Source organism: Piliocolobus tephrosceles, chromosome 4 (assembly GCF_002776525.5).
Source record: "Piliocolobus tephrosceles isolate RC106 chromosome 4, ASM277652v3, whole genome shotgun sequence".
NCBI classification, from domain to species: Eukaryota; Metazoa; Chordata; class Mammalia; order Primates; family Cercopithecidae; genus Piliocolobus; species Piliocolobus tephrosceles.
This window is the reverse complement of record NC_045437.1, coordinates 155,271,835-155,282,973: the sequence shown is the minus strand read 5'-3', so window position 1 is coordinate 155,282,973 and position 11,139 is coordinate 155,271,835. Positions and strand designations below refer to the sequence as shown.

At 42.2% G+C, this 11,139-nt stretch overlaps 1 protein-coding gene across 1 annotated transcript in view; it reads right to left on the bottom strand.

The window, feature by feature from the left end:
• Positions 1 to 11,139, bottom strand: part of SAR1B (secretion associated Ras related GTPase 1B) — a 38,349-nt gene that overhangs the window by 3,335 nt on the left and 23,875 nt on the right. Inside the window, exons 4-5 of the mRNA XM_023195939.1 lie at positions 4,238 to 4,303; positions 774 to 877 (exon numbers count right to left, since the gene is read on the bottom strand). Of these exons, the coding sequence (XP_023051707.1) occupies positions 774 to 877; positions 4,238 to 4,303 (170 nt within the window). The remainder of the gene's footprint in view (positions 1 to 773; positions 878 to 4,237; positions 4,304 to 11,139) is intronic.

Sequence of the window (11,139 nt, the reverse complement as noted above, 5' to 3'; positions counted from 1 at the left end):
CTGGTTCTACTGCTTCTGAGATGTGACTTTGGGCAAGTTAGCCTGACTGAAGCTCTAGAGAGAATTAGGACCAGTAGCATCCACCCTATGAAGTTTAGAATTAAATGAAGTAATACGCACAGTCTCTGGAACAAAGTAGGAACTCAGGCATTCTCTTTCCTTGTTTCACAACCATAGAACCTACCTGGCCTTTTCCACACGTACAAGTATTTGTTTGCCTGCTCTAGGCAGAGCCATGGTAGATCAACCTTCAACCAAATCATGGACCTGCTTACTCTGTGGCCCCAGATCTGGTGCTGACCTTGCCTGCTGCTGTTGGGCCCCTTTACAAAGTATCTGACCTGGGATACTGGAGGGGAGGTAGCTACATGTGCCTCTGCTCACTCCTGGGAGTAGTGTCAAAGACGGCAAGTCCTATCATTTCCAGGTTGTGGCTTAAAAAATAGCATCCTAGCATGACCAGGGACTCAAGATCAACCCACTCCAGGAATATAGCAGACATGAAATATACTAAAAGGGTACATTCTGTACAGGGTGAGCTTCTTAAGTCTTCATAAAGGATGTCTGTGTTAGTACTTCCGCAATAGCTACAATTACTCAGTTACTCCCTCTGCATTCTATCACTACTTAAAGCAATCACTGAGGTCAACAAATTGCCAAGAGTTTCATCACAGACTGCAGAAAAGCTGCACTCTGATATCTATATCTCCAACCTACTTCTGCAGGCTTACCAGAGTGATTTGACTATATTTAGTTTCAATTATTTAACTTACATCAAGTTCTTCTTTTGACTCTAACAGCCTTTCATGGTCTGCACAATCCACCAGAAATACAATGCCATTGATAGCAGGAAGGTAGTTTTTCCACACTCTTCGAGCTAACAAAAACAACCAGGAGTTAGAGTTTATTTGTTGGTCAAACCCAGCAGATGGTTTAAGCAAAGAGTCCAACAAGATAACAAGTGCAATAATCCCTTAGCTGCTGGTACTTCACAATATATTCAAGTTAATCTTTTAACTTGAATATAATGGTGCCAAATTCTTCTGAGAATAACAAAGAGGAAATTTCAGGTTTTCCTTGATTGTGGCCAAGTCAAATACTTTAGTCTCTACCAATTACCATATGTAAGAAGTAGAATATTTAAAATAAAAATAAAAACAGGCCGGGCGGTGGCTCAAGCCTGTAATCCCAGCACTTTGGGAGGCCGAGACGGGCGGATCACGAGGTCAGGAGATCGAGACCATCCTGGCTAACACAGTGAAACCCTGTCTCTACTAAAAAATACAAAAATCTAGCCGGGCGAGGTGGCAGGCGCCTGTAGTCCCAGCTACTCTGGAGGCTGAGGCAGGAGAATGGCGGGAACCCGGGAGGCGGAGCTTGCAGCGAGCTGAGATCCGGCCACTGCACTCCAGCCCCGGCGACAGAGCGAGACTCCGTCTCAAAAAAAATAAATAAATAAATAAAAATAAAAACAAAATGATACACGTTAAGTTCACTGGAGGACTGTTACTATATAAATCTAAAATATAAGCAGTAAAAAAACTACATATATGTAATTATATTGACATAAAAATGTATTTATGTTACATATATATGCAGTGTTCATTTTTTGACATTTCTAGTTATCAGATTTTTTTTTTTTTTTTTTTTTTTGCCAGTGATAAATTTGGAATGAGTGACAGAAGGAAACTAATATCAGGTACAAGCTTGTTAAAATAATAAGGTGGGTGTGGTGGCTCACACCTGTAATCCCAGCACTTTGGTAGGCCAAGGCAGGTGGATTGCTTGAGCTCAGTTCGAGACCAGCCTGGACAACATAGGGAAACCTCATCTCTACAAAAAAACACAAAAATTTAGCCAAGCTGGACGCTGTGATCCCAGCACTTTGGGAGGCCGAGGCAGGTGGATCACCTGAGGTCAGGAGTTGGAGATCAGCCTGGCCAACATGGCGAAACCCCGTCTCTACTAAAAATACAAAAATTTAGCTGGGCTTGGTGGCGGGCACCTGTAGTCCCAGGCTGAGGTAGGAGAATCACTTGAAACTGGGAGGTGGAGGTTGCAGTGAGCTGAGATCCCACCATTGCACTCCAGTCTGGGTGACAGAGACAGACTCCGTCTCAAAAAAAAAAAAAAAAAAAAAAATTAGAAAATGTGGTGGTGTGTGCCTGCCCAGCTACTTGGGAGGCTGAGGTAGGAGGATGGAGCCCAGGAGGCAGAGATTGAAGTAAGCCAAGATCATGCCACTGCACTCCAGCCTGGGAGTCAGAGCCAGACTCTGTCTCAAAAAAAATAAGTAAATTAAAAAAAAAAAAACATAAAAACTGTTTTACTCATAACAGAAAAGAAGCTCAAATGTTAATAATTAACTAAAGTCTATGAAATCATAAGAGCAATTTTTTCCACAACGTAACTTTCTTCACTGACTTGAGTTGTATGACGTATCTTTTTTTTTTTTTTTTAAGGGACAGGGTCTTGCTCTGTCATCCAGGCTAGTTCACTGTAGCCTCAGACTCTTGAGCTCAAGCCATATTCCCATCTCAGCCACCTGAGTAGGTAGGACTATCAGTGTCTATCACTATGCCTCATTAATTTTTTAAATTTTGTGTAGAGACAGAGTCTTGCTATGTCGCATGGCTGGTCTCAAACTCCTGGCTTCAAGTGATCCTCCCAACCTCAGCCTCTCAAAGCGCTGGGATTATAGGCCTGAGACCCCACACCCAGCCATTATGACATGTCTTGAAAACAATATAGAAATGAAGTCTCAGACAAATTCCATTAGATTCCAATTCTAATAATCATATTCCAGAAATTATTTTGTGTATATGCCAGACAATTACATGTCTCAAATGTGCTTTCACTAGTCAGAACCATTTAGAATCTTTTCAACTATATGTTGTATCAGGTCTTTAGAATGCCCACCAACTTGGTAATATTCATTAATTATGACTTACTATGAGGTAGATGTTGCCACATATTTTTGGGGATATAAAAAATGAACAGGCCAGGTGTGGTGGCTCACACCTGTAATCCCAGCACTTTGGGAAATTGAGGCAGGAGGACTGCTTGAGGCCAGGACTTCAAAATCAGCCTGGGCAAGATTGTGAGACCCCATCTCTACAAAAAAAATTTTTTAATTAAGAAAAAAAACAAAACAGGATTTTAGTCCCCACAAGTTTAATATAGGAGATAAGGCAGTCTTTCCAAACTTGTTGCAGACATGTACACAAATATACTAAGTGCTATGAAGTACAGCTGAGAGAACTCCAACTGCGAATGGCTTCCCAAGGGAGGTAGCAGGGCATATGCTGGGGCCTGAAGGGGTTACTCATGTGTGGATGGGGATGGTATGAACAAAAACACGGAGGTAGGAAAACACCAAGAAGGTCTGATTTGGTTGAAGTAAAAAGAATGGGAAGGGGAATAGTGGGAAATAAAGACCAGAAAAGTAGGCCAGGTGTGGTGGCTCACACCTATAATCCCAACTTTTGGGAGGCTGAGGTGGGAGGATTGCTTGAGCCCAGGAGTTGGAGACAAGCCTGGGCAACACAGGGAGTGAGACTCTGTCTCTATAAAATTATTTTTAAAAGCCCAGAAAAGTAAACTGGGACCAGATCATAAAGATCCTGAATGCCAGGTTAATGAGTTTGGCCTTTATTTTGTAGGTAATGAGTTAGCCACTGAAGTTTTTTTGTTCTGATTTGTTTGTTTGTTTTACAGAGCAGTAACATGTTCATAACATGATTATGACAGTGAGAGGTAGATTGAAGTAGAGAGAATGGAAGTTAATTTTACCCATACACTTTACCACCAAAAGCAATTCCGATTTGAATTGGCCAGAAGTATCATGAAAATCACCCTTTGCTTTTAAAGCATTTATCGGGGAGTAATAATCCCTAAATTTTAAATCTACTCTGGCCTTGCGTGACTAGAATGAGATTTCATGCACTAGAACTAATGGCCACATTTTTGTTAAGTTAAAATAAAACAAAGTGACTGTAAGAGTAAGAGAATCTTACCTTGAACATGGCGAAACCCCATCTCTACTAAAAATACAAAAATTAGCCAGGCGCGGTGGCACATGCCTGTAATCCCAGCTGTTGGGGAGGCTGAGGCATGAAGATTACTTGAACCCAGGAGGCAGAGGTTGCAGTGAGCTGAGATTGCACCACTGCACTCCAGCCCAGGAGACAGAGTGAGACCCTGTCTCAAAAAAAAAAAAAAAAAAAAGGAATCTTACCTTGAACATGTCCACCCAGATCAAAAGTTGTAAATGTCATGCCAGCAATGGTCAGTTCTTCTGAAGCTAAATAAGATTTTAAAATATTTTTACAACATGAAAATCAGAAACCCATTAATAATGCTAAAAGTAGAGGTTACTCTTCACAGACTTTCCTCCCCATCTAATTAGGAATAAATAGTAACTTCTCTTAGAAGCAAAATTTATTCAAAGACCCATGCTAACATTCTTAAATATCTGCCAGCCGTAATAAAGAAATTAATGTACTTTATGTTCTTAGCTCCCAAAATTTAGCCCAAATATTTGTCCAGGCATACTTATACTGGTCCAAGCAAGCATTAGGTCATAGCCTGTTCCTCTTCCTTATTTGAAGGTGTTTTTAGCTTTCTCAGCATTCCACAAGTTACTTCCTCCTTCCTTTGTTCTCCTCTGCCTCTGCCTCTTTAACAAAGTTCTAAGTTGCTAGCCAATCAGGACAAACACAGAATGTGAGGTCCCATTCCGGCCAATGGAAACCGGACACAGCAGCAGGGTGGACGCATCACATTATAAATGACCCTGTCTCCTTTGTTCAGTGTACTGTTGTGGCAAAATTGCTGGCAAGTGTACCCTTTCTGCAGAAAGTAAAAATGGCCTTGCTGAGGAAATTAAATTTACGTTTAAGTGCTATGTCTTTACAGCACCAGGGAACAAGCATTTCTAACAATAGCTTATATTACTACTTAATGTTTGATTTACTTTTATTGCAAATAAGGTCAAACCAAACATTTAGGAACTGGTACAATAATACCTTTTTTGTAATTAGATATACACCAATTCATACTGACAATATAACAAATAATTGTAATATTCAGTTCTGGTATTCTACTCACCACAAATCCAACATTTATTTTTCCTTCTCTGTTCTTCCTGCTGAAAATGTTAATCTATTCAGACAGTTATTTGCTATGAATTCAAGTAACTGCTCCAATCTAATAACTTCATATAATTCATCTTAAATGATACAGGTGAAATAATTTTCTCATGACTGACATAAGATAGTCTTTAATAACAAAAACAATTATCATAAAAAATTGTGGCCATTATTTCCATAACTATCTTTCTTCCTCCTCCATTCCACTTCTGGGACTTCAGCTGCAGGTTTGTTAGACTGCCTGATGTCGTCCCACCAGTCATTGAGGCTCTGTTTATTTTGCTTTCTGTCACTTTTCTCTCTGTGCTTCATTTTGGATAGTTTCTATTGCATTGAGTTAAGTTTAGTGGTCTTTCCTTTTGCAGTACTGGCACTATCTAATTTACTATTAATCTTATCCAGTGAAATTTTCATTTCAGGCTGGACATGGTAGCTCATGCCTATAATCCCAGACTTTGGGAGGCCAAGGTGGGAGAATCACTTGAGCCTAGGAGCTCGAGACCAGCCTGGGCAACACAGGGAGACCCTGTCTCGAAAGAAAAGAAAAGAAAGAAATTTTCATTTCAAATACTGTATTTTTCATTTCTAGAAGTTTCATTTGATTCCGTTTTATATCTTCCATTTCTTTCCTCATGTTCGTATTTTCCTTTAAGTCCTTGAGGACATTCATAACGATTGTCTTAATGTCTTCATCTGCTAATTTCATCATCTTTGTCACACTTGTTCTGTTTCTACTGACTGAATCACACTTTCCTGTTACTTTGCATGTCTAGTAATTTCATATTGAGTGCTGGATTTTGTTGTAGTCCTTTGAAGAAGGTTGAACTTTGTTCTGACAGTTCACTTGCTTGCAGATCAGTTTTTAAGATTTGTTAGAAGGCTAAATGGGATTAAACAACAATGATTCCTGGCCCCATGAGAGCTCTAGTAATTATCTGGCTAACATATAATTGTTCTTTGACTAGGCTTTTGGAGTTTTTCCCACTGCATACACAGATTGGTATTTGGCTATGTAAATTTCTAGAGTCCTTTCTCTCTAGAGGTCCCTCCTCTCTGGTACTCCCTCCTCTCTGTCCTAGCAAAAAAATTCTAGTCCTGTTGGCCTCTCCAAATTCTGGTCTACATCTCCTCAACTCAGCAAGACTATTGGACTATGTTTGGGCATCCTCTCTTTGCACCATGGTCTGAAAATTACCTCTTGGCATAAAACTAAAATAGAGTTGTTTCCTTTCTCTCAGGAATCACAGTCCTGGGCTAGCTGTTGCCCAATGTCTGAAAACAGTTGTAGCATCTTTTTTTGTCCAGTTTTCTAATTGTGTACAGTGGGAGGGTAATTCCAGACCCAGTACTCTCTTATGGCCAAAAGCTCAAGTGCCCCATAATGACAATGTAAGTGTTAGTGTAGCTTCTTTAGCCCAGAGTATTTTATCTTGCTAAGAAATTCTGGGGGCCGGGCGCATTGGTTCATGCTTGTAATCCCAGCACTTTGGGAGGCTGAGGTGGGTGGATCACGAGGTCAGGAGATTGAGGCCATTCTGGCTAACACAGTGAAACCCCATCTGTACTAAAAAAAAATATACAAAAAAATAGCTGGGCGTGGTGGCTGGCGCCTGTAGTCCCAGCTACTCGGGAGTCTGACGCAGGAGAATGGCGTGAACCCGGGAGGTGGAGCTTGCAGTGAGCCGAGATTGCGCCACTGCACTCCAGCCTGGACAACAGAGTGAGATTCTGTCTCAAAAAAAAAGAAAAAGAAATTCTGGGCTGGGTGCAGTGGCTCATGCCTGTAATCCCAGCACTTTGGGAGCCTGAGGTGAGTGAATCACTTGAGGTCAGGAGTTCGAGACCACCATTGACAACATGGTGAAACCCTGACTGTACTAAAAATACAAAAATTAGCCAGGCATGGTGGCAGGTGCCTGTAATCCCAGCTACTTAGGAGGCTGAGGCAGGAGAATCACTTGAACCCAGGAGGTGGAGGCTGCAGTAAGCCGAGATTGCACCATTGCACTCCGGCCTGGACAACAGAGAGAGAGACTCTGTCTTAAAATAAAAAGAAATTCTAGGCCGGGCGCAGTGGCTCACGCCTGTAATCCCGGCACTTTGGGAGGCCGAGGTGGGTGGATCACCTGAGGTGAGGAGTTCGAGACCATCCTGGCCAACATGGTGAAATCCCATCTCTACTAAAAATACAAAAATCAGCCGGGAGTGGTGGTAGGCGCCTGTAATCCCAGCTACTCAGGAGGCTGAGGCAGGAGAATCGCTTGAACCCGGGAGGCGGAGGGTACAGTGAGCCCAGATGGCGCCATTGCACTCCAGCCTGGGGGACAAGAGCAAGACTTTGTCTCAAAAAAAAAAAGGAAAATAGGCCGGGCGCGGTGGCTCAAGCCTGTAATCCCAGCACTTTGGGAGGCCGAGACGGGCGGATCATGAGGTCAGGAGATCGAGACCATCCTGGCTAATACGGCGAAACCCCGTCTCTACTAAAAAAAAAATACAAAAAACTAGCTGGGCAAGGTGGCAGGCGCCTGTAGTCCCAGCTACCTGGGAGGCTGAGGCAGGAGAATGGCGTGAACCCGGGAGGCGGAGCTTGCAGTGAGCTGAGATCAGGCCACTGCACTCCAGCCTGGGTGACAGAGTGAGACTCCGTCTCAAAAAAAAAATAAATAAATAAAATTATATGTGTAGATTGCCAAATGAATAAAATATTTAATACAATCTATATTCAAAGTCACTGTTCATAAGGAAAAGATAATGCTTAGATGTGGTTGGCAAACCACCTCTATGGTAATAATCCCCAAGATACTTTCTGCTTTATAAAAGAAGTCTGAATTTGACTATTTAAGATACAGAACACTGTTAACATCCCAGAAAGTCTCCTCTTGCCCCTTCACAGTCAATCCCCATTTTCATCTCCAGAAGCAACCACTGATCTGAATTCCATCACCACAGGTTAGTTTCATCTGTTCTAGAATTTCATATAAATGATATCATACAGTAGATAACTTTTTATGACCAGCTTTGGCCACATAGCATAATATGACTGAATCTATCAGTGGTTTATTCATCTTTTTGCTAAGTAGCATTCCATTATTTATCCATTCCTTTTTTGATGGACATTTGAGGTATTTCCAGTTTCTGGCTATTACAAATAAAATTTGTATAGACTGGGCATGGTGGCTCACACTTGTAATCCCAGCACTTTGGGAGGCTGGGTGGGTGGATCGCTTGAGCCTAGGAGTTCAAGATCAGCCTAAGCAACATGGTGAAAGCCTATCTCTACAAAAAAATTTAAAAATTAGCCAGATGTGGTAGCATGTGCCTGTAGTTCCAGCTACTTGGGAGGCTGAGGTGGGAAGATCACTTGAACCTGGGAGGTCGAGGCTGCAGTGAGCCATGATTGTGTCATTGTGTTCCAGTCTGGGCTACCGAGTGAGACTCTGACTCAAAAAAAAAAAAAAGAAACCAACTCACCACCAACAAATAAAGCTAGTATAAACATTTTTGTACAAGGTTTTTGGTAAATATATTTTCTCATTTCTCTTGGGTAAATAGGAGTAGAACTGCCAGATCAAAGGATATATGTAGGTTTTCACATATGCTTTTTTTCCTTTTCAAAAATTTTTTCTTTTCCACACCACAACAGATCACATATGCTTTTGATTAATTAAAAAATATGAGTTGAAATGAATGTGAGCTGCAGGAAAGGCTGAGATAGCATCTGTTTTCCCCTAGTATCTAGAACAATGTGTGACATAAAGTAGGTGCTCAATAAATATTTGAATAAATGAAAAAGCAACATCAAAAAATTAAAAAATGACTTACACCTAATATCTTTTTTTTTTTTTTTTTTTTGAGACGGAGTCTGGCTCTGTTGCCCGGGCTGGAGTGCAGTGGCTGGATCTCGGCTCACTGCAAGCTCCGCCTCCCGGGTTCACGCCATTCTCCTGCCTCAGCCTCCCAGGTAGCTGGGACTACAGGCGCCCGCCATCTCGCCGGGCTAGATTTTTGTATTTTTTAGTAGAGACGGGGTTTCACCGTGTTAGCCAGGATGGTCTCGATCTCCTGACCTCGTGATCCGCCTGTCTCGGCCTCCCAAAGTGCTGGGATTACAGGCTTGAGCCACCGCGCCCGGCCGACTTACACCTAATACTTAAGACCACTCTGTAGTCTCTTCCAGTTATGCTGGTTTTGTTTTGTTTTGTTTTTTCCTGTGTTTTTTGTTTTTTTTTTGAGACAGTCTCGCTCTGTCGCCCAGGCTGGAGTGCAGTGGCGTGATCTCGGCTCACTGCAACCTCCGCCTCCTGGGTTCAAGCAATTATCCTGTCTCCACCTCCCAAGTAGGTGGAATTACAGGCATGTGCCACTGTGTCCGGCTAATTTTTGTATTTTTAGTACAGATGGGGTTTCACAATGTTGGCCAGGCTGGAAATTATGCTGTTTTTGCAGACGATTTGTCAATTTCAGGAAGTCTTCCTTTTCCAACCTCACTAATTGTTTTATAGATAAAATACTTTGTTTTGTTTTGTTCTATCCTCGTTCTTTGTTCTTTGAACATTTACTGAACTAAATAATTACAGTATTACCTACTTTTTGGTCCAGTTCTCAATTTTATATTTATTATTAAGGCTATACTTACTATTTCATAATTAATTTATAGATTAACTTGTCTATCTGATTCATAAAATTTTCACCTGTAAAAGTAAGGTCACAAGTTAAATTAGGTTTCTGTTTCTAATAATTTTCTCACTTTAACGTTAACTTTATTCTCAAATTCATTACATAACCTTAAATACAAAATGAAATTTATTAAATAATTTACAGAGTCAATCAAGTGTGGTGGCTCATGCCTGTAATCCCAACACTTTGGGAGGCCAAGGCAGGTGGATCACTTGAGGCCAGGAGTTCAAGACCAGCCTGGCCAACATGGCGAAACCTGGTCTCTACTAAAAATACAAAAATTAGCTGCACTTGGTAACACATGCCTGTAATCCCAGCTACTCCAGTGGCTCCAGTGGCTGAGGCAGGAGAATTGCTTGAGCCCGGGAGAGCCCGGGAGGCAGAGGTTGCAGGGAGCCGAGATGGTGCCACTGCACTTCAGCCTAGGCAATAGAGTAAGACTCTGTCTCAAAAAAGGAAAAAAAAAAATTTACAGTCATTATTAAAAAACATTATTTTTGGCCAGGCGCAGTGGCTCACGCCTGTAATCCCAGCACTTTGGGAGGCTGAGGCGGGTGGATCACGAGGTCAGGAGATCGAGACCATCCTGGCTAACACAGTGAAACCCAGTCTCTACTAAAAATACAAAAAATTAGCCGGGTGTGGTGGTGGGCGCCTGTAATCTCAGCTACTCAGGAGGCTGAGGCAGGAGAATGGTGTGAACCTGGGATGGCAAGCTTGCAGTGAGTTGAGAATGTGCCACTGCACTCCAGCCTGGGCGACACAGTGAGACTCTGTCTCAAAAACAAACAAACAAAAATTATTATTTTTTTTCTTTTTTGGAGACGGGGTCTTGCTATGTTGCCCAGTCTGGTCGTGAACTCCTGGGCTCAAGCTATCCTCCTGCCTGTGCCTCCCTAAGTGCTGGGATTATAGGCATGAGCAACCACACCTGGCCCAGGGGGTCTTTCTAAAAAAACCAGAACACACAACTTATTTTTAAAATTGTTTTAAAACTTTCAATTTTTGGCCAGGTGTGGTGGCTCATGCCTGTAATCCCAGCACTTTGGGAGGCTGAGGCGGGCAGATTACCTGAGGTCAGGAGTTCAAGACCAGCCTGACCAACACAGAGAAACCCCATCTCTACTAAAAATACCAAAAAATTAGCTGGGCATGGTGGCACATGCTTGTAATCCCAGCTACTCAGGAGGCTGAGGCAGGAGAATCGTTTGAACCCAGGAGGCGGGGGTTGCGCCATTGCACTCCAGCCTGGGCAACAAAAGCAAAACTCTGTCTCAAAAAAAAAAAAAAAAAAAAGGCCGGGCGCGGTGGC